The 23,998-nt window shown below is 39.0% G+C and overlaps 1 protein-coding gene across 3 annotated transcripts in view; it reads right to left on the bottom strand.

Moving 5' to 3' along the window:
* Positions 1–23,998, bottom strand: part of CapaR (Capability receptor) — a 325,413-nt gene that overhangs the window by 24,089 nt on the left and 277,326 nt on the right. For all 3 annotated transcript variants that reach the window (XM_073981520.1, XM_073981521.1, XM_073981518.1), the window contains 3 exons: positions 16,759–16,903; positions 16,496–16,658; positions 16,222–16,329 (listed from right to left, as the gene is read on the bottom strand). In XM_073981520.1, the coding sequence (XP_073837621.1) occupies positions 16,222–16,329; positions 16,496–16,658; positions 16,759–16,903 (416 nt within the window). The remainder of the gene's footprint in view (positions 1–16,221; positions 16,330–16,495; positions 16,659–16,758; positions 16,904–23,998) is intronic.

Raw genomic sequence — 23,998 nt, 5'->3', positions numbered from 1 at the left:
TCTCTTTGCAGGCAGGCCAGTTCGAAGATGCACTCTATCGGTCCACGTTTTGGAATACCCTCAAATAACGGTACCACCCGATTTCAGGTATTTTAACATTCTTAGAAAAATTTCAGCCCGGGCATTCGGGGTTTCCAGTTTTCAGACTGAATTAGCTATACTTTGGCATTAGTTCAAAACTTTGCATGGTCCCATATAACGGTACCGCTGATGTCAAGTTTTTATACCCTCGACCATATGGTATAATTAAATTTGTCATTCCGTTTCTAACACATCGAAATATTTTCAGCCATTTTGGTAGGATAATGAAGCTAAAACCTTAAAAATACCGAAAATCGGGAGGTATATCAAAACGTGGACCGATATATCCCATTTTCAATACCAACCATCCTGCAAATAATAAAAACTTCTGTACCAAATATTGACTCTCTATCTTTAAAATTGCGAGCTGACGGACGGATGGATGGACGGCCGGACATGGTTAAATCGACATAGAATTTAATGCTGATCAATAATATATATACTTTATAGGTATATATTATTGATCAGCATTAAATTCTATGTCGATTTAACCATGTCCGTCCGTCCGTCCGTCAGAGAGTCAATATTTGGTACAGAAGTTTTTATTATTTGCAGGATGGTTGGTATTGAAAATGGGATATATCGGTCCACGTTTTGATATAGCCCCCATAGAAAGGTACCTCCCGATTTTCGGTATTTTTAAGGTTTTAGCTTCATTATCCTACCAAAATGGCTGACATTTGGTACTTAGTCTACGTTGGTGGTATAAAACTTTCCCCAGAACTTTGTCGGTATCGGTCCATGCCTTCATATAGCCCCCATAGAACGGTACCTCCCGATTTTCGGTATTTTGAACGTTGTGGCCTCAATATTCCACCGAAATGGCTGAAGTTTGGTATTTAGACTTCGTTGGTGGTACTCAAACTTCCCCTTTAAATTTGTCCGTATAGGTCCACGCCTTCATATAGCCCCCATGGAAAGGTACCTCCCGATTTTCCGTATTTTAAAGTTTGTGGTTTCAATATTCCACCAAAATGGATGAAATTTGGTATTCAGTTTTCAATGTGATATAAAACTGTTCGCCAGAAATTTGTCTGTGCAGGTCCACGCTTTCATATTGCCCCATTTCCGACTAAAATTCGTCGGTATAGGTCCACGTTTCGATATAGGCCCCTTAGAACAATGCCGTTCTATGGTATTGTTGAAGTTACGATGTTTTTCGGCAATTCACACACACACGACCCGAACGCAACGTAAGAGCACACAAAAGAGAGCAAATGTTTTGATTTGTTTTTGTTTTGCAGCATGCGTGCATACAACCTTACTAACACACTGTCAAAAGGTTCACAATTTTGTGTGCCCTCTTCTTGGTCGGCAGTGCCTTAGAACGCACAGTGGATCCACCCATTGGCCAAAAATAAAAAAACTAATGTCAACATTTTGGTACAAAATCTGGCAACACTGACAGCTATGACATGGACCTTTTTAAAAATATATTAGCTTTTGTTTCATTCGAACGCGATCTTCTTAAGAATAGCATCAAAAGTCGGAACATTTGACTAATAATTATTGTTGTGAGCACAACCTATATTTTAAGTGCAAGTAAATATATTCAAAATGGATTTTGAAGGAGGATGTGATAGCTTAATTTTCAGAAAAAAATAGTGTTTTAGCGTGTTGTGGTATTCTAGTTAGCTGCATATTTTATTAGTGTATTTTGCAATGCCAATTCAATAATATACTTAAATTTTACTTAAGGTTTTAGTCATGATGCCCACCAGTGCCCACCTCGGGAATAATTTTCCAAAGTAGTTTATGGGTTTAAGATTATTCAGTATTAAAATCAGCTGCCATCTAGTGCCAGACTATAAATGGTGAACCGCTGACTAAAGCTGCCATAGAATAGGGTTTCTATGGATATATTAGCGTAAAACTCAGTTATCTGACCACGTACATTAACATAATTGGTATCAGTGGCAAGGTGATGAAATCTTCATCCAAATTTGTCTTACGTTGGCGGTACGTGCCTTCCAGGAAGAACGCTATAAGATCTATATTAAAAATTTTACCAATTTTCAGACAAAAATTTTGATTTTTTTAATCCGCTAAAATGGTTGGATTTTATGTTGTTTTGGAGATTGTTTGGTTTCCCCACGCCTATTTTTGCATCATAAGATAATCGGGAGCTTTGTTCATGTCATTTTGTATTAAGAGCATACAACACATCTTACCGTATACCCCCTCCAGAGGGGAAAGGGGGGAGAATGTTACGCTCGTGGTTTCTTAAAACACTCTTCGCAGCAGCACAAAGCTGTAACCGGCGCATTGGCTTGATTTTTACACTCTAAATATTTTTGGCCACTTTCTCCATACAAGTGGATCCACTGTGGAACGGTACCTCCCGATTTTCGTAATACTGAAGATTGTGACGTCAAAATCCCACTGAAATGGCTGAAATTCGTTATTTAGTCTTCCAAGAGTTATAAAATATTCCAGAAGAGTATTATCAGTATAGGTTCACGTCTTCCTATATCCCCATAGAAGCGTACTTCTTGATTTGCGGTATTTTTTTAAGTTTTAGCCACATTATCTTACCGTAATATAGGAAATTTGGTATTTAGTCTTCTTTGAGCCTAAAAACTTTCCGTCAGATATTTGTCGGTATAGATCGATGTGTTGAAATAGCCCCCATAGAACGGTGCTTCACATTGTTTTACCGAAATTGCTGAAATTTAGTATTAAGTCTTTTTCTTCACGAAAGGAAACTAATTATTCCATTTTACTTCAATACAACTTGTGGTGGAGGGTATAACAAGTTCGGCCCGGCCGAACCTAATGCCGTTCTTACATGTTTTATTTAAATTTTAGAGCAAAATTTAATATCATGTGGTATTTATGGTTCCCAGTTCTTAACAATTTTTTTTATCAAGAATTATGGACATAGACCCACGTTGTGCTATACCGCCAAATTCCAGGTATTTATACCCTGTCTTTAGACTAACACTTTCATACGCCCCAAATTTGCCTCATCGAAATAATGGTTTTTAGACCTCAAGTCTATTTGGACAAAATCGGTGTCAGACAGTTTGGAGTCGTTTGAGCAATGTCCGTCCGTCTTTTTGTCTTTCTGCTGCGCACGAAAACTCTCGAACAAAGCAATTGATCGGTTCCAAAATTTGGCATTCGTAATATTTTGTCCAAACTTAATTTAAGTTCGAAGATGGGTCATATCGCTTCAATCGTTACGGTACCTACCCAACAAAAGTTCCAACATTTCGGCTAAAGTGGTGCGCACGACAGCTCTCTAATGGAATAACTGAATTGGTCATAAATTTGCGTATGGTTCGAATATGGACTATATCGGTTCATCCTTCGGGTACCTCCAACACAAAATTCGAAAAAAGTGAAGTTTAAGTGCTTCTCTCGGATCGCTTTCAGCAGATTGTCCTTGAGACCCCCTTTACGACGCACCATAGTTCACAATGTTTTTTTCCTGGTCAAAACACTGTAACTTTTGAACGGATAGAGATATTTTAATTTTCTTTCGGCAGATAAGACAATCAGTTTTCCGATGCATTAAAAACGATCACAACCTGCAGTAGTTACAGGGGTCAAAGTTAAAATGTCGAGTTTTTTATTCTTGCAACAAAATAAAAAAGTTCAAGCAAAAAATGGTCCAAAGCTGTAAAAAAACACGCAATTCCAGGTATTTATACTCTGTCTTTAGACTAACACTTTCAAACGCCCAAAATTTGCCTCATCGAAATAATGGTTTTTAGACCTCAAGTATATTTTAACAAAATCGGTTTCAGACAGTTTGGAGTCGTTTGAGCAATGTCTGTCCGTCTTTTTGTATTTCTGTTGCGCACGGTAACTCTCGAACAAAGCAATTGTTCGGTTCCAAAATTTGGCCTTCGTAATATTATGTCCAAACTTAGTTTAAGTGCGAAGGTCCACTCCTTCAGGTACCTCCCCCAAAAAGTTCAAAACCTTTCTCTTAAATGATGCGCGCGATAACTGTCGAATGCAGTAACCTATTTGATACATACATTGCACATCGTAATATTTCTGCGAAGCTTAGATAAAATTCAAATATGGGCTATAACGATCCACATCTTAGGGTAAGCTACCTATCGAAAAGAAATGATTCCCAATACATTTCTTCAGATACCTCCTCTGCAACACTTTTGAGCTTTAATCCAAATACATTTATACTCTCCGCAATTATGCTAACGAGAGTATATACATTTTCATACGAGGAAAATAATGGTTTTAGACCATCGAAATAATGGTTTTAGACCCCAGTATGTTTGGACGAAATCCGTTTCAGAATATTTGTAGTTGATTTAGCCATGTCCGTCTGTCTGGCTGGCTGGAGCGCACTATTACTCTCGAACGGATCAACTGATTCGGTCCAAAATTTGGCTTGAGTTATAGTTTATCCAAACTTAGTTTAAGTTCGAAGATGGGTTATAGGTAAACTCCTTCCGGTACCTCCCCCACAAAAGTTCGAAAATGTTCGGAAAATTTGTGTGCACGATAACTCTTGAAGATTTGGACATCGTAATATTTCTAGGATATATAGATCCGGTTGGAATATATCGGTCCACTCCTTTGGGTACCTTTCTCACAAAATTGCGGAAAAGTGCAGTTTAGACCTCCTCTCGAATTCGTTTTTTCGGGTACCTCCCCACCAAAGTTCAAAACTTTTCGCTAACATGGTGTGCATGATAACTCTCGAAGGCTGTAACCGATTCGATCTTTACTTTGCACATCGTAATATTTCTACGAAACATAGATCGGGTTGGAATATGGACTATACCAGTTAACACCCTTCCTTTCACACAAAATTTCGGAAAAGTGCAGTTTAGGACTTCCTCTCGAATTGTTTTGATTTTTCTTGCAACATGTTTCGCTCGCATGTTTCCCTTTTACTATGGTACACGTTTTATTGAGTGGTAAGTCTATACTTCTTAAGAAAATGACCCGAAAGCTGTAAAAACCCCTACGGCCAGCATGAGTAGTGGCTGGAACCCACGACAACTCTCGAACCGAATACCGAATACACTCGTAATGTTTTTTTGAATATCAAATGAAATTCGAATATGGTGCTTTTAGGTCCACTCCTTCCGGTACCTCCCTTACAAAAGTTGGAAAATATTCGCTAAAATGGTAAGCGCAATATCTCATAAACCGAGCAACCGATTTGGTCCAAACTTTGGATGAAATTCGAAGACGCTGGTTATGGGTCCACCCCTTCCAGTACCTCCCTCACAAAAATTCGAAAACTTACGCTAAAATGGAGCAAACAATTTGGTCCAAACTTTGTATCTCGAAATAGTTTGTCCAAACTTAGTTTATGTTCAGTCTACTCGTTGAAATACCACCTACACAAATATTCAACATTTTTATGCGGTTAAGGGTCTGTTTTTACCGAAGGTACTCCTAGTGGCCCTGTTTACTGCGATATTATGTTTTTTGTAGGTAATAACATGTTTCCTGATATAATTGTCCAAAAGTTCTTAATTATATGGTGACTAACTGAAATGATAGGCGGGCGCGATATTTATTGAGAGGACTCTTTCCAAAATTGACTATGGTTGCCCATTTCTTTAGGTACCTCCCCACAAATCCATATTTTTGTCGATTCATACTACCAACATTTTTAAAACCCCCTAAATATAAAATATAAAAATTCAATTCACATAGGCTGAGGGTATATCTCTGTCGGCAAAGCCGACTGGCACTTTTTCACTTAATTTGTCTGTAAGTTCATACGTCCATAAAGGCCGCACAAACTTAAACCCACCTAATGTATATTAATGGGGAAAAGGATGTCGGTTGCGTTGCCTGTGTTCGATGCGATATTGTCAATAGACAAAAGTTTTTATTTACACAGGCTGAGGGTATATCTAAGTCGGCAATTACTTGTTGACTTGTTTAAATTTTTAGCTGACCGAATAAGCTAAAATTAGTTATTTTGCCAAAGAAACGTATCAACGTAAAATTGTGGGCATTGGTAATTTCGTAACAAAGAGAAAACTATTTTCCTGTTTCTCTGAGAGACCCCAAATTCAAATTCGTTCAAATTACTATCAAACTCCTGTTATTGTGGAACATTTTTGTATGATTGAAAACAAAAATGAATCAAATATTTTTCCAATAACAAAAGTTTTGTAGAAGTTCGAAGCTATTTGAATTCGAGTCATCTTAGTGAAACAGGCCATAATTTTCAATTTAGGTGGGACCTGGCCCAACCTAACGCTTTTTACTTTTTATTATTCTCATACAAAATTGAATAATAGTGGTCGATTTTTTAAGTCATACGCTGATACATACAATAAAAAATCACTACACTTCTAGAAATCTATAATAGTTGCAAAAACAAACATTAACACTATAATATCGACATGTCTAAAGTATAAGAAAATCAGTTTTTCTTCGTTTCACTTAAATGACATTTTTAATGTTCTGTTGATAGACATTAAAAAATCATTAGCAGAACTACGAACAAAGACCATTCCAGAGGACAATATTGTATTTGCTTTATCTGTGTGTCTTATTTGAGAACAATAGTTCTTTGTGATCATTTGTAAGAGACTTGACTGTAAAGCAAGGATGCGAATAAAATATATTGGTTGCCATGTTCACAATTATTTATATATATAATATATTTTAAACCTATTGAATAAATTGAATTTCTTAAAGAAATTACACTGACCCTATTAAAATGAAATTTAAAAAGTTTATTGCCTTTTATTGTTGCTTGGCATACAATAGCCTCTACACCTACAAACAGTAAATTATTTAAAAAAAGGAAGTTTTTGACTCCAACAAAACACTTATAAAATGTTCTACTTTATGATATACCTATTCATTGCTATAAAGGATGTATCCATGCATTCTTTGGGATATCCTTTAAACATGGCAACAGTGTCATCTTCCTCAATTTAATGGATGTGCAGAATGAAATTCTTTACAATAAAGAAAAAATTAAATACACAAAACTATTGTATGTTGCCATTGTCTTTGGTCTTAATAGTGTAAAAGTGTCTCAGAATATTCGTGTAATGTTTGGCATGTGAATCATTTTGAAAATAAAGGGAACACAATCCCAGTTGTTTTATTTTCCACTCTACCTTTTTTCTGCTACTAACAGCAACATGAACAAGTAGTAAAAAATAAATTAAAAACGTTATTGTTGAATATTGTAGTCTTTAGCAAGTATGAAAGATAAACTAAATAAGTTGATAGAAAATTTAACTTACAAAATTTGAGAAGAATTTATTTACATGTTTGGAATTGTAGTCATAACATTGTTTTGTAAGGAGGCGGTACAGTTAGTACATTGTCCCAATTTGAACTTCTATATCTGAAAAACGGTAAAACCTACGGAAATGTCATGGATATGACTCTTATACAGAATTTTCACTGCTACAACATTTTCTTTAGTCCTATTTCCATAGGACTAGCGGTTTGACCGCGATTTATTTAAAAAGCCTTTCGGCGATTTTTTTAGTTTTTTGATTGTAGTTTCAGAATCCGCACAAACTTCCCAGGTGTAAGCTCCTTCCATTTAAATTTGGTTAAGGCGCACGTATATGATAAAAACCAAATTTCTTTTGCAATTTCATATGAAAATGAAAAAACAGGGTTTCTAAGATTTTCAATTTTAAACGGACATAACTTATATTTTTTACGACGGATTTCTATTGATTTTCTTTTCTTTTAAATGGACAAATAATATCTTTCGAACAAGCAATAAAGTTCTGAAATCGGTTAACAAATGGCTATGTTGAAGTGCGAAAAATTCGCATCAAAAAACGGGAAAATGCTTTTCCTTCTGCCCCAGGCTGTTTAGAAGATACCAAACAATAATGAAATTGGTTGAATTAGATAAGTTTTGAATTTTTTTGTGTTTTTATATTTGGGGTTTTCATGCAAGTCCATCCCTTCGTCCGTCTTTGGTAATTACTCTAGCATCCACAAAAATTTAGATAGGAAACTGAAATGTTTGGAAAGATGGGTGTTTGGTTTCGGGGCAGGTCATGTTCGACGATGGACACCATCGGTACACCACATCCACCGCCATCATATAGCCCACATATAAAGATACCCCCAATTTCAGATATTTTGACGTTTTTATCTACATTTGCGGAACAAATTAGAAAAATTTGGCATTTAAGGTCCGATTTGGCCAAAAGTCATAAACATAGCTCTACGTTTTGTTATAGCCCTCATATAGCAGTGCCTTCTGATTTCAGGTATTTTTAATATTTTTACCTAAGTTTTCCGACCGAATTATCTATAATTTGACACATAGTGTTCTCCATGCTCAAGAAACGTCTCCACCAAAAAATTATGGACATAGGCCACGTTTTGTCCAAAAAATGCAGAAATACCTGAAATCGGGCGGTACCCTTATATGAGGTCTAGAACAAAATTTTATTCCTGCACGTAAAGAAAAAATGCGTGGTCAACGATATTCATCGCCAGAATATGCTGTTGAAGCGTTCAAAACCCATGTTTTGGAGGTATCTCAATCGGAGTTTAAAAAGTGCTTCGACAAAATCATGCTGGACAATAATTTGAAACTCAATAAACAAATAAAACCATTATTGATGATAAATATTCGCGTTTTCATTACTACTCCAGAAATGTATATATTAGCCCTCGTAAGAGGTTTTCTTGCCAGCGCACCCAGTGCTGCCGGTCAGCAACTTGAACACCTTGCTCCTACTTCTAAGCTTGTCGCAAATAGCAGTAGCTAGTGCGGCCACATCTAGGTGTAGTCTGTGGTCGTAATCAGGACACCATCGGCCAATATGTTCAGGAGGACAGTGGATTTAGTGACAGATATCTTCATATTCTTCAGATGGCAGAACTGACTAGGTTAGCTATGTAGATATTTAACATATCACATGTTTCATCAACGATACGACCCAACGCCTAGGATTGTAAAATCTAGGCGTTGGGTCGTATCGTTGATGAAACATGTGATATGTTAAATATCTACACGTACACATAGAACTCTATACCGTCAGTTCTGAAGATATCACCCGCCTTATGGAACTCACTGTTCCTCGACTTGCTATTTCTGAATTTCGCAAACGACTGGCGTCTACACAAAAAGAGTGCCTAACGTGTCAAACACGTCTTATCTATGTTCTAGCTAGGTATTGTTGGCTGTATCGAAAGCTTTCGATAGGTTAAGATCCACCTTGACTGGTCGGTTGCACGGTCTGTTCTTGTTCAGTACTCGACTAATATGTGTGGATATGGAATTTCTGGAATTCATGCTGATGTTGTGCAACTACGAAAGTGCTTCTCATCATGGTTAGGAGTAGTGCCTCTAGAATCTTCCCTATTGGGGGCAGGAGGAAAATCGGCATTAACCGTTGACCACAATTTAACTTAAACCTGTACCAATGTTGCATTGCTTCAGATGGTTTAGCACCTTTTCCGCTTATGCTCACTTATTACCCTTTTGACTTCAGGCTCAAGTTTTCAAAGACTTGGGTCTTCGGAGTCCCGTCCCGTCCCGTCCCCTCGCCTCTGATTTGAAATTTGGTCTAATTTCGGGCACTTGAGTAGCAGAAATGTAGCGAGCCGTTGCAGCTGTGATAATGTACCGGAAATTTCTTCCAGTTACCCCAGCATGTGAGGGTATGGACAGTTCTCTGAAGCAGTAAATGGTAAATTCACTGAACTTTTTCCCAAACAGTTTTTCCATGGTTCAGAAAAGCACGGAGGTCAGAGGTTATGATGTCGGGTGTTCTGTTATGGGAGACGATGATAGAAGGATGGTCTAAACCAAGGGATATGATGGGTTATCAGGACACGCCATTTATCATCTTCATTCTTTCCCAGAGTTATTTCCCTGAGTCTTGGGTCTTCAGGGTCCCGTCACCTCTGCTGGGAAATTTTATCTAACTTCGGGCGTTCGACCAGCAGGTACACATGTAGCGAGCGAGCACTAAACTAGTGGTCACAAAACTTCTCCACAAAAATAGTCAACATATGTTCAAGTTTTGGTATAGACTGAACAGTGGTCACAAAACTTCAGTAAAAGTAATCAACATGGGTCCATGTTTTGGTATAGACTCCATATAACATCCTCCTGTAGCTCCTGATTTTCAGTATTTTAAGAATTTTTGCTACATTTTTGACCGAGCTGCATGTAATTTGACATTTGAGGTTTCCAATGGTCATAAAACTACTCTAACTGTTAAGATGGGTCCAAATTTTGGTACCTCCCGATCAAAGGTATTTTGAGGATTTAAGCTACAATTTTTAACCGAACTAGCCGTAATTTGCCCTTTGAGGTTTCTAGCAGTCACAAAACATCTCCACTAAAATTGTTCGAAATAGTATAGTTATAGTTTGATATAGCCCCAATATAAAGATATCTCACGAATTCCGGTATTATTAGGATTTGAGCTACTTTTTGACCGAACTACCTGGGTGACGTAGGGGATGGAAGATACCTCTTTGATCTCAAGTGGACACTGTCCTCCCCGTGGTGTCACCTGGGGAACTGCGTTTAACACCTGTTAGAGGTAGTGAGCTACCATGTGCTGCACGTTCACCCATAAGAACGTTAAAAACTTGGGTTTGGGCGTCGGGTTAGTAACCTTCCCCTAGAAAAAACAGCCTACTATGAAAAAACGAAAGAAAAGAAAAACAAACCCCTCTATAGTTGACGAACCCCGCAAACGTACGTTTTAAGGACCCTGATTTGCGAATCTGCACCTGGAATGTTCGCACTCTTTATAGAGAAGGTGCACGAAACGCATTGACAGATGTACTCGAAAAGTACAAGGCCGACATTACTGCCATACAGGAAATACGATGGAACGGGAAAGGTGTCACAACAACACCTAAAGGTGACGCATTGTATTATAGCTGCCATGACACAAAGCATGAGTTTGGTTGCGGATTTGTAGTTGGTCGGAGGTTAAAACATCTGGTCTCCAGCTTCAACCCAGCGAATGAAAGACTCGCTGCAATTCGATTAAAAGCAAAATTCTTCAACATCAGCTTTATTTGCGCTCATGCTCCCACTGAAGACAAGGACGAACAAACCAAAGATATATTTTACAAGCGCTTGGAAAAAACTTATGACCGTTGCCCTGCCCATGACATTTAAATTATACTAGGCGATTTTAATGCCAAAATAGGAAAGGAGAATATCTTTGGCCCAACAGTCGGGAAATTCAGTCTCCACAGTGAAACATCTGACAATGATATGAGGCTGATAAACTTTGCAGCTGCAAGAAACATCGATATTCATAAGGGCACTTGACTGTCGCCAGATCAAAAAACAAGAAATCAAATTGATCACGTTGTGATAGATGGAAGACATGCATCAAGCGTACGATCATTCCGAGATACAAACATAGACTAGGACCACTACCTTGTTGCAGCAAAGGTACTGGACCAACTACTTAAAAAAAACACTCCTCGTCCCGATAACATATCCGGACAATGGCAAAACATTGCCCACTCCATGCAAACAGCAGCAAAATCAGTACTTGGATACCAGAGACCTCCACCAAGGAATCCATGGTATGACCAGGAGTGTCGTGCTGCTACCGAAGAGAAAAATGGGGCATATAGGACTACTTTACAGTCAGTAGCAACGCGTAGCGCACGAGAGAGGTAACGGTAGAAAAGGAGAGAGGAGAAAAGTCTTTTCCGCAGGAAAAAGAGAGAGATGGAAAAGCGGGAGTGTGAGCAAATCGAGATGTACAGGAGACAGAATGGAGTCCGAAAATTCTACCAAAGAGTGAAACATCAAAGTGATGGCTTTGGAACTGGCACATCCTCCTGTAGAGACCAGCAAGGTAATCTGGTAACTGATACAGATAGTGTGCTAAGGATATGGAAAGAGAATTTTTCCAAACTGTTGGTATCCAGCAGGAGCCGACGGCCTACCAGCCGAGATGTTTAAAACCGGAGGCGACACGCTGATAAGGTGTACGCATCAGCTTGTTAGCTCCATCTGGCAGGAAGAACGCGTACCCGACGATTGGAGTCTGAGCATCCTGTGTCCCGTCCATAAGAAAGGAGATAAGACTTTATGCTCTAACTATAGGGGCATAAGTCTTCTCCCTATCGCACAGTGGATCCACCCATTGGCCAAAAATAAAAAAATGAATGTCACAATTTTGGTACAACATCTGGCAACTCTGACAGCTATGACATGGACCTTTTTAAAAATATATTAATTTTTAATTAATTCTCTTTCGAGTTGAGCTGTAAGGCCTTTAGAGATACATTGAAAAATTAGGAGTCTACCGAAGTCCCACGCATCCAACCATTACACTACGTTTCACGGGTGGTAAAGCCGATCTTCAGGTGTATTAGGATGTTGTTGTTGTGGCAGAGAAAGGCAAAGCATGGAAACTAGTATATATACCGCACTTCATTAGATAAATGTATATGCGAAATTATGTCAGTTAATTGACTCCTAATTTTTCAATGTATCTCTAAAGGCCCTACAGCTCAACTCGAAAGAGAATTAATTAAATATCACTATAAATGGCCTTCGCCTTAATAAGGCAAAAATAAAAAATAATTTCAGTATGAGCCAGGTTGGGATTCGAACCTGGGTCTCCGACAACTGAGTGTCAAGGTTGCCGGCTTCTTAGCGTTCTAAGCCACCATCAACTTGTCAAAAACTTTAGTGGACAATAATTGATGATCAAATCAAAAAAATAAAATCTTCTGATATAGAAGAGCAATTACTAATGATGTAGGAATAGAACTTACCGTAGTATTTGTGAACATTGAAAAATGGGATTACCAAGCAAGAGTATAGGAAAAGTTTGGAGTTTCAATTAACTGACATAATTTCGCATATACATTTATCGAATGAAGTGCGATATATATACTAGTTTCTAAGCTTTGCCTTCGTCTGCCACAACAACAACATCCTAATACATCTGAAGATCGGCTTTACCACCCGTGAAACGTAGTGTAATGGTTGGATGCGTGGGACTTCGGTAGACTCCTAATTTTTCAATGTATCTCTAAAGGCCTTACAGCTCAACTCGAAAGAGAATTAATTAAATATCACTATAAATGGCCTTCGCCTTAATAAGGCAAAAATAAAATATATTAATTGTTGTTTCATTCAAACGCGATCTTCTTAAGAATAGCTTCAAAAGTCGGAACATTTGACTAATATTTGTTGTTGTGAGTACAACCTATATTTTAAGTGCAAGTAAATATATTCAAAATATCGCGAAACTAATACATATAGCAAAATATTATATTGGATTTTGAAGGAGGAGGTAATATCTTAATTTTCGTTAAAAAGTAGTGTTTTAGCGTGTTGCGGAATTCTAGTTAGCTGCATAATTTCTTAGTGTATTTTGTAATGTCAATTCGATCATATACTTAAATTTGACCTAAGGTTTTAGTCATGACGCCCACCAGTGCCCACCTCGGGAATAATTTTCCAAAGTAGTTCATGGGTTTAAGATTATTCAGTATTAAAATCAGCTGCCATCTAGTGCCAGACTATAAGTGGTGGGCCGCTGACTAAAGCTGCCCTAGAATAGGGTTTCTATGGATATGTTAGCGTGTAACTCTGTTATCTGACCACGTGCATTAACATAATTGGTATCAGTGGCAAGAGGATGACATCTTCTTCCACGTTTGTCCTAGGTTGGCGGTACGTGACTTCCAGGAAGAACGCTATAAGACCTATATTAAAAATTTTACCAATTTTCAGACAAAAATGTTGATTTATTTTAAACCGCTAAATTGGTTGGATTTTATGTTGTTTTGGAAATTGTTTTGTTTCTTCAAGCCTATTTTTGCATAATAAGATAATCTGGTCCTTTGTTCATGCCATTTTGTATTAACAGCATAAAACAATTCTTACCGTATACCCCCTCCAGAGGGGAAGGGGGGAGAATGTTACGCTCGTGGTTTCTTAAAACACTCTTCGCAGCAGCACAAAGCTGTAACCGGCGTATTGGCTTGATTTTTACACTATACATATTTTTGGCCACTTTCTCCATACAAGTGGATCCACTGTGTATCGCCTACAATATAATGTCATGGATATTGCGCGAACGACTAAAGTCCATGGTAATCGAAATAATTGGACCGTACCAATGCGGCTTTAGACCCGGCAAGTCCATCATTGACCAGATATTTACCCTGCGGCAAATCCTGGAGAAGAGCCGAAAGATGCAGATCGACATCTACCACCTTTTTGTCGATTATAAGGCAGCCTTCGACAGCCCCCCTACGTTCAAAGGTATTCCAAGTCATGTCTGAATTTGGTATCCCCGCAAAGCTCATTCGGCTTTATAAAATGATTTTAACTGACACGAGATCCTCAGTTAAAATAGGAAAGAACCTCTCCGAAGAGTTTTGTACCAAAAAAAAAGTTTCAGGCAAGGATACAGTCTTTCGTGTGATCTCTTTAACATCTTGCTGGAAAAGGTTATACGAGAGGCAAGCGTCAAAATAAGTTGCACAAAATGTTTGGGGCCTGAAGATGCATAGTTTTATAGAAATAAATTTTCAAAAATTATTATTTGTTTATGTTTTTAGAGCAATATACTTTTGTTGAATGGAGCGTAACTACAAAGGTCCTGTAAGGTCCAGTCCAATTTTGGTTTTACTAATTAATTTGGACTTCCTAGATTCCGAATGACCCCAATTTAGCTGCAAATCTTGCTGATAAATGGTCTTGAAAAATAGCCAAATCCTCAAAATAGCCAAAATCTGTCAGTACAGTTATATGGGTGCTATATCAGAATGTAGACCTATGCTCACATTTTTGGTGGAGAAGATGTATAACCAACGAGAACCTCATATGCCAAAATGCAGCTTATTTGGTGTGAAAATGTAGACAAAATCCTAACAATACCGAATATTGGGAGGTACCGTTATATGGGGACAATATCAAAACGTAGACCTATGTCCACAATTTTTGGTGGAGAATGTTTGTGTCCACTGGGAACCCCAAATACCAAATTACCTGAAAATCGGAGGTACCTTAAAAGGGGCATATATTCAAACGAGGACTTATGTCCACACTTTTTGGTGGAAAGGTTTAGTGATCACTAGAAACCCTAAGTACCAAATTACAACTAATTTGGAAGGAAAGGGTGGCTTTAATCCTCAAAATACCGAATATCAAGAGGTACCGTTATATGGAGGCTATATCAAAATATTAGCCGATGTTGTTCATATTTAGAACATCAGAAAGAAATCTCCATTCGTTTCCAAGTTATTAATTTCGCGCCGCTAGATCAGTGATTTCGACCACTGTGCAACTGTGAAGTTGGTTCCTATAATTTTGAGGTAGTAAAAGACTTCGTATACCTCGGCACCGCCCTAAACACAACAAAGTAAAAAAATAATTGTATTTGCCAACAGATGCTTTGTTGGCTTAAGTAAGCACTTTAAAAACAAAGCCACAACTCGTCAAACAAAAATAACGCTCTACAAAACACTGATACTATCCGTGCTGATGTATGGTTCCGAAGCTTGGGTACTTGCGCAAGCAGGCATGGCAGTGCTAGGTGTGTTTGAGAGAAAAATTCTTCGAAAGATCTACGGACCAATCTGCGTTGACGGTGAATATGGACATCGCATTAACCACGAGCTGTATCTGCTATACAACGACATCAATATAGTTAAACGTATCGAGATGCAACGATTGCGTTGGCTAGACCATATCATAAGAATGAGCGATGATGAACCCGATAAAAAGGCGTAGAAATACGGGCCACTCGGCGGTGCATGCAAAATTGGCAGGCCAAAGAATAGATAGCGCAAACAAGTGGATGTAGAGATGAAAAGGCGCGGAATTCCAGAATATTGGAGATCTTTTCTTAGTTCGGCCTATGGAACAAATTTTCTGTAATGGGCCAGCTAAGTAAGTAAAGTACCTGTAATTCAATGTGGTTAAAAATTTCTGCATCAAATATTGTATTGTGTTGTACGTTGTGGCATAGCCCCATATAACGATAGAGCCCGATTTCAGATATTTTCAATTTTTTTACTGCCCGATTTAACTAAAATTAGGTATTTGGGGTTCCCAGTGGAACAAAACATTAATTATTCCATACATGTTAAGAAAATTTCATAGTGGAGGTAATAAAAAGTTCGGCACGTCCGAACTTTGCGCAAGTTTACTCTTTTTAATTTTATTTTTTAACCTCGACTTACCTTTTCTAATGGCGTATTGAAATCCGTTTTTTTCCATGTAACATTGTTCGATTTGATTGAAATTCTATCTCGCAAGTTATTCGAAAATCGAAAAGATCTGCCATATTGCTGTAATAAATATTAAGGTAACGAAGAAGTTTAAATTTATAATAAAAAATTAAAATAAAGAATATGGGTCGGAAAAGAGTAGGTTTTTTTAGAATTCGACAGGTTTTAATTTTTAAATTTTAAATGTTGAATCATAAAATTTCACATTTTTTTAATTTGAACTTACCCGATCATAATTGCCATTAGACAAACTTGTGGCCAAGGTATTTTCACGAAAACTCGATTGGTCACGGGCGAATCCGTTTTTCCCACATTTACCACAGAGGGTATCCCTAAAGGCCACACGATAACGATGTGACATTACATTGTACAGAATCGGATTTATTGTGCTAAAGAAAACAATTAAAATAATTATTTAATGCCTCTAAATCGAAATAAACACCCAACAAACACGTGTTTTTTGTGTGTGTATATGTTTCTAAGGCTTACCATGACAAATAATAGGCAAAGCCCGTTATTGAGAAAAGCCATTCGTTGATTTCGAAGTAATATTTATTTTTGACGCCATGAATAATCCACAATCTTTGTATGTGAAACGGAAGCCAGCATATGAAGAATGTCAACACAACAGCAGCTGTAAGCAAGAAGATAAAAATAAATTATTTACCTTCCTTTAGGTCGATAAGACAATTTTAAAAATAAAATAATAAGTATTTTCTTGTGTAATGTGTTGCTCTTGGTAGGCCTTAGGTTTTTCAGATAAGCTGACACGCGGGAACAATTACATATACATATGTAAATGCTAAGTAAATAAATAACATCAACTACGTACATAGGTAAATACATACACACGTACGTGTTTAAATTCAAACGATTTTATTTTATTCATGATAACAGTTGTAGTTCATAAAAAAACATTTTCTTAAATCAACTTAACTAGATAAGCAGATTAGATAAGCTTTTCTCACTGTAAACTGTGCAGGTGTTTGTATTTTGAGAAATTTACATTTAAATATAGTTTAAGGTCGTATAAGGTATAAATAAATGTAAATAACATCGATAAATGGAAAATATACCCACTTCGGGTTAAACCATCTGAGACCACTACACCAGGGACTACGTTCACAGATGGCCTGTTAGAAGCAGTGACGAATATGACATATGTAACTACAAACGCATGTACATTAGAGTTATGACTTTTTGACACTTTTTCTCAAAAACGATTTTCTGTAGCACGGATGAATGAACTTTTGCCTATTAATCACTAAAATAGTGTTTATTTCATTGAAATATAGAACAATTTCACGCACAAACTTATTAAAAAAAATATTTTTTTGAAAGAAATATATGAAAAGAAGAAACATTTACTCAAAAATTATTTTCTGTTGCACGAGTGAATAAACTTCAGCCTACTAATAACTAAAACAAGTGAAACAAACAGCCTCGGACCCAAAGAAAAGAATCAATAGCATACCAAAAACATAAAATCGACCAGACGAGTCCTTAAGCTGCTCTCTTTCCAAACTTTGTGTGAGACGTACCCGAAATAGTGGTCCTATGTAGTCAATAGTCAATTCGAGACTGTAGGATATAATACGAAGTTCAACGTTTGGACTATATCGCCTTCTCCCTTGGAGGGTCATCTTAGGTACTACCCAAACTTTTTTCAAAAAAATTGCAAAAAAAATGCACTTTTCTCAAATTTTGTGTAGGAAGTACCCGAAGGACGTGACCAATATAGGCCATATTCCGACCTGTTACATGACTAGATGAAATAATACGATGTGCAAAATGTGGACCAATCAGAATCTTCCTGCGAGAGTAATCTTGCGGATTTGCCAGTTTAGTTGTTACCGTTAAGGTTTCTTGGAGCTTTTAGGCCATTATCTCAGGAAGTATGGACTTGTGTCCAAAAGAAATTGTACCATTGTAAAGGGAGTCGTAAGGACAACCTGCTGAAAAAAATTCAAGGAGATCCGAGAGGTGCTCTTAAAATTCACTTTATCCGAATTTTGTGTAAGAGGTAACTGAAGGGGTGGACCGATATAGTCCATATTTGAACACGATCTATATCTCGAAGGAATAATACGATGTGCAAAGTTTGGACCAAACCGATTGTTTCCATCAAGAGTTATCGTTCACACCATTTTACAGAAAAATTTTGAACTTTTGTGCGGGGGTACCCGAAGGAGTGGACTGATATGGCCCATCTTCGAACTTAAACTAAGTTTAAACAAAATATTAGGATACCCAATATTTGGTTCGAATCGGTTGATCCGTTCAAGAGTTATCGTGCGTACCAGCCAGCCAGACGGACAAACAGACAGACGGACTGACATGGCTAAATCTACTCAAAATTGGCTGAAACGAATTTCATCCAAACATACTTGGGGTCTAAAACTGTTATTTCGATGAGGCCGACATGGTGGGTCTAAGCATCAGGTAGACCTACAAGCGTTGCGTCTTGGCTCCACGTCGACAGCCTCGGGGTGGGCGGGGAACGTAGGGATTTTCTGGGGTCTTTCTTTTCAAGGTCGGAGACTCACTCACCTCTCCCGCGTGTGTGGGACCTGGGTGCGCCTCCGGACTTGGACCGTAATGGAGTTGCGGACAGTATATGCCGGATTAGAAGTAGAAAATCGCCAGGTATCGACGATATGACTGGAAGGATGTATAAAGCCATCTAGAAGGTCATGTCTGAGTATATTGAGTCCGTTCTCGGTGGTTGCAGTAACCAGGGGTACTTCCCGCGCGCATGGAAGGAAGCTCGCGTCGTAGTGCTCCTTAAGTCGCCTGATCGGGTGAGGAGTAATCCTCGCCTGTATCGGGGCCTAAGCCTTCTCCCAGTGCTAGGAAAATTGCTGGAGAGGATTGTGGTGGTAAGGCTAGGGGAGTGCCGCCGCGTGATTCCTTCACCGCATCAGTTCGGCTTTGTCGAGGGTAGAGGTACGGACAAACTGAGCGGGTCAATTGCGAAATATGTCTTAGGCATATTTGTCGACATTATGGGCGCATTTAACTTCCGTTCATGTGATAGCATGCTCGCAAAGCTGTCTGAGATTTGGTGTCGGGAGTTTGTTCTCTGGTCGAGTTATTTCAGTGGACGAAGGGCTTGTGTCGTGGGAGCCAATGAGACGGTCTGGACAGATGTGGAGCGAGTCTGCCCTCAGGGTTCTATTTGTGTTCCATTTATTTGGAACCTCATGATGGATTCTCTGCTGCGGGAGTTAGCGACCACTTTCAAGACCTCCATATCATGATCAAAGGTGAGACTCGTGTCGAACTGGAACGTCGTGCTGAGAAGGCCAAGGGCATCGTGGGGGTCTGGAGTGACCGAGTGGGTGTTGAGGTGTCTAAGGAGAAGACTGAGCTAATGGCGCTGAAAGGCAGATTAGCGCACAGTCGACTTCCCCACGTTCGATTTGGTGACCACGGCATACGATATGTCAAGCAAGTCAGGTACCTTGGAATAACGATGGCCGAGAGAATGAACTTCCCGCTGCACTTTGATCATTTGAAGGACAAGTTGACTGCTGTTGCTGGTATGGTCAGAAGGGTCTGCGGACCGACTGGGGTTTGAGCAGTGCGCACCATATATGGTGGACTTTTTGTTTCCTGTGCAACATATGGTGCACCTGTATGGTCTGCTGTTGGGCGTAGTAAGCGTTTGTAGTTTCAACGAGTGGTCATGTTAGCATGTTTGCCGGTGTGTTGCACTGTGTCTACGGACGCAATGCAGGTGCTACTTGGCGCCCTGCCCTTTGACCAGGAAGCGAGGTGTAGGACTATTCTGTATAAGCTGAAGCGTGACTTGCAACTGTCTGAGGATGATTGGTTCGGGCCTTCTGATTTGATGGATGGGGATGTTAGGCGGAGCAGTGCAATCCCTCGGGAGCGTGCTGCTGTTAGGTGGCGGACTAGGTGGACGGACAGTGACAAAGGGAGGTTGACGTACGAATTTATTCGTGACGCAACGTTCGTACTGGACCGCCCAGACTTCGGCTTTAGCATGAGTCTGGAATTCTTACTGACGGGGCATAGCTCTCTAAATTCATTTTTGTATGCAAGAGCCCTGTCCGGGACAGATTTATGTGGGTGTGGGATGACTGTCGGCATATTCTGACGGAATGCCGGTACTATGATGACATTAGAGATTTAGTCAATATGGGTACCACGTATAGATGGGCGGGTTGGGATTTCAGTAGGGCACTTGAAGACAGGCGGACCTTTAGTTGTTTAAGTAGGTTTGCACGTGAAGTGTTTGTTAGAAGCAGGACTTGACTAAGTGGAGGTAATCCCTCCACATAGTCATTTCTACAGTTGGAGGAGTTGGTTTTGGTGCTGCGCACAGTGCGAAATATGGGAAGTTTAGTGGAACTTTAAGGAATTTTGAAAGTACATAAAATTATTTAATTTTAATTGAATTCGTTAGCTAAGTACTCCACTGCAAATGACCATACTCAGTTTGGCGCTTTACTCCGCGAAACGACTTAAAAATGCACTTAAAGTTGCACTTTTGTTTCATAATTTTTTTTTCTAAAAAATATAATTTGGGTTCATTAAAAAAATAGCGTGGGGCGGGCAAATGGTAAGTCAGTATGCCATGATTTATTTTTCTTAATATTTTACAAAACTATTATAATATTTTACTCTTATTATTTTCGTGCAATTTTAATCGGAAAAAAGTGCTTTTTGAAGTTTTCAAAATAATTTTTTTTATTTTCCGTGGATATTTCAAAAGTGATTCCCGTACATGCACGTTTTAAGATATATATGATCTGAAAGATTGGGGTCTCCTCTGTTCGCAAAGCCATGAAACAGCTGCGGTAACGTGCGGTCTTCGGAGAAATTCAAGTTTTTTGAAATGACTTCGGAAACTTCATTTAATTGCATTTTCGAAAGTGGAAGGTAAACGCGACGATGAACGCCGTTGTTGACTGTGTTTTGAAGAAATTGACTCACTAATACTATTAACAAATGATGATTTCTGTTAAATTAAGAATCCTCTCGCAATTTTTAATAGTTTTGACCTGTAAATGTTGGTGATTTATATATAGTGCAACGTTTTTGAATGCTGTGGTGCAAATACCAGTATACGTTAAATACGTTATAGTAATGCAGTTCCAACCTGAACTTGATCTGAGAGATATTTTTAATAATATTAATGGCACAGACCTGTTAATAGACCGATAAACATTATAGGTACAAACGAAAACAAACAGTTATTGACATTTTACACCTTAATGGATGTGTAGGGTTGTGGGGCTTCACCCAGAAGTGGACCTATGTTGACAGCTTTTATGTGAGGAGGAGTTTTATTCGCTAACATCCTAAAATTTACATTTGCATCAAAATCTGGTGCAATTTTTGTCTTCAACATTTAAAATACCTAATATGAGGGAACCCGTGATATGGGGCTATACCAAAAACGCGTACCTACGATGTTAATATTTCGCACAGAGGTTTTCTATCTACGAAGAACATAAAATGCCAAAATACAACAAATACGTTGGAAAATGTGTCTGTAACATTTAAAATATGTCCCATCGACCGGTACTGTTCAATGGGGGCTATACCTAAACGCGAACCTATATTGAAAATATTTTGTACATAAGTTTTCTATCTGCTGAAAACTCAATATACCAAATTGTAGCAAAATCGATTGAAAAATAAATGTAAAACGTAAAAACGACAGCCGCCGTTACATGAACGCTAAGGGAAACCGTGGGCCTATGTGGCCCAATTTGAGCCCCACAATATCCACTAATATAAGAAACATTTTTGCAAAATTTTAGGAATCTACGCCCTTTACTTTAAAAGTTATTAGTAAAGTTCCGCTAAAGTGCTCATATTTCGCACTGTGCGGCGTCGTTTTCTTGTGTGTATGTCGTGCCAGCCGTCCGTGAGGGTGGTTTCGTTTGTGTTGTATTGTCCGTTGCCGCGGGCCCTGTGTGCCCTCTGCAGTCCGTGAGGACAGCATGTTAATTTTTGTGGTCCTGTGTTGTGTGTTTTTCCGCCGGCTGAATTGGAGGAGGTCACCAGTCCGGGGCTGTTTGGAGTCCAACTGGTACTGGTCATTGGCCACGAAGCCTGACCGGAGGCTATATTCTGGTAGCGTGGGTGCCAGGTGCCCAGATCCCTGGATCTGGCCTGGCAGTTGGTGTTGGCCCCCTTGTGGGAGCATCGCGATGGCTGTGGTTAAGACCCAAATCGCGGGGAGAGCTTCGGCTCGAGTGTGGAGTTGCACTTCAACCGGGTGCCTGACACAAAGAAAGGTAGGAATTTAGATTGACTCCGCTCCTAACCAAGGTGGCGATCACGTCCAAATACATGTGAGCGAATTGGTACTCGTACATTGTGCGGGAGCGTTGGTAGACGCATTGTATTCACCCGGTGTTAAGAGCACTGTGAGGTAGACCGTAAGATTGGTACTCACATTAAGCACCACGACGTACATATGTATCCTGAGGACACTACGAGTATTATCTGCATCAGTTACCAAATTACCTTGCTGGTCTCTACATGTGGATGTGCCTGTACCAAAGCCATCAGTTTGATGTTTCACTCCTTGTTAGAATTTTCGGACTTCATTTTGGATCAGTACATATCGATTTTTTCACACTACCGCTTTTCCATTTCTCTCTTATTCCTGCCGGAAATACGTGACTATATGTTGTGCAGTGGCTATATGTGGTGATTGCAGCTTACCGATGTCTAACTTCCGTCTTGTGTCTGTTCGTACTTTATTTGCTACGTTTAATCTGGTACGTGTACCTGCAACAAGGTGGTTGTTGTAACAGTGTTTTATTATTATGTTTGTATGTTCATTCTCCTGTTCAATCGTGCTCTGGGTCTATCTACAGTTCCAGGACAGGGATGTAACCACAGATCCACTGGAGAAAGATGAGTAGGTTTGGAAGGGCAATTGAATAGGTGCTTAGTAACGTGCGGGCCCATGCCGCATACTGTGCAGATGTCTTCCCGCCCAATAGGCATTTAGGCGACTGCAATATCCGAGTCTATGTTTGCTCGTCTGAGCGATCGTACATCCAACACCCTCGATGAATGTCTTCCATCTATTACAACATGATCAATTTGATTTCTTGTTATTTGATCTGGAGATCAAATATCGTGATATCGTGAAGCTTAAATCTGGTACTGCTAACGACCATGTATTTTGCCGCTGCGATGTTTTACTATGGAGAGTGAATTTCCCGGCTTTTAGGCCAAATATATTCTCCTTTCCAATTTTGGCATTAAAATCGCCTAGAATAACGGTCATACGTTTCATCTAAGCGCTCGTAGAATATATCTTTGGTCAGTTTGTCCTAGTCTGAGGTTGGAGCATTAGCACAGATGTTGAAGAATTTTGCTTTTAATCGAATTGTAGTTAGTATTATTCACTGGGGTAAAGCTGGAGACCTGATGTTTTAACCTCCGACAAACTATAAATCCGCAACCAAACTCGTGCTTTGTGTCATAGGCTATGACACAAAGCACGAGTCTGGTCCATACTTTGCAAATCGTGAAATGTCTACCAGACTTAGATGAAGTTATAATACGGACTCAATCGGTCCACTCCTTCGGGTACCTCCTACACAAAATTTAGGATAAGTTCAGTTTAGGTACTGCTCTCGAATCTCTTTCATTTTTGTTTCAGCAACTTGTATTCACTGCCCCCCATACGACGGTACAAGTTTCATCAGGGGCAAATCCATACTTCCTGAGA

Source organism: Musca autumnalis, unplaced genomic scaffold (assembly GCF_047663935.1).
Source record: "Musca autumnalis isolate F117 unplaced genomic scaffold, ASM4766393v1 scaffold_4, whole genome shotgun sequence".
NCBI classification, from domain to species: domain Eukaryota; kingdom Metazoa; phylum Arthropoda; class Insecta; order Diptera; family Muscidae; genus Musca; species Musca autumnalis.
Note: the sequence above shows the minus strand (reverse complement) of the source record. Positions and strands in the feature narration are given on the sequence as shown.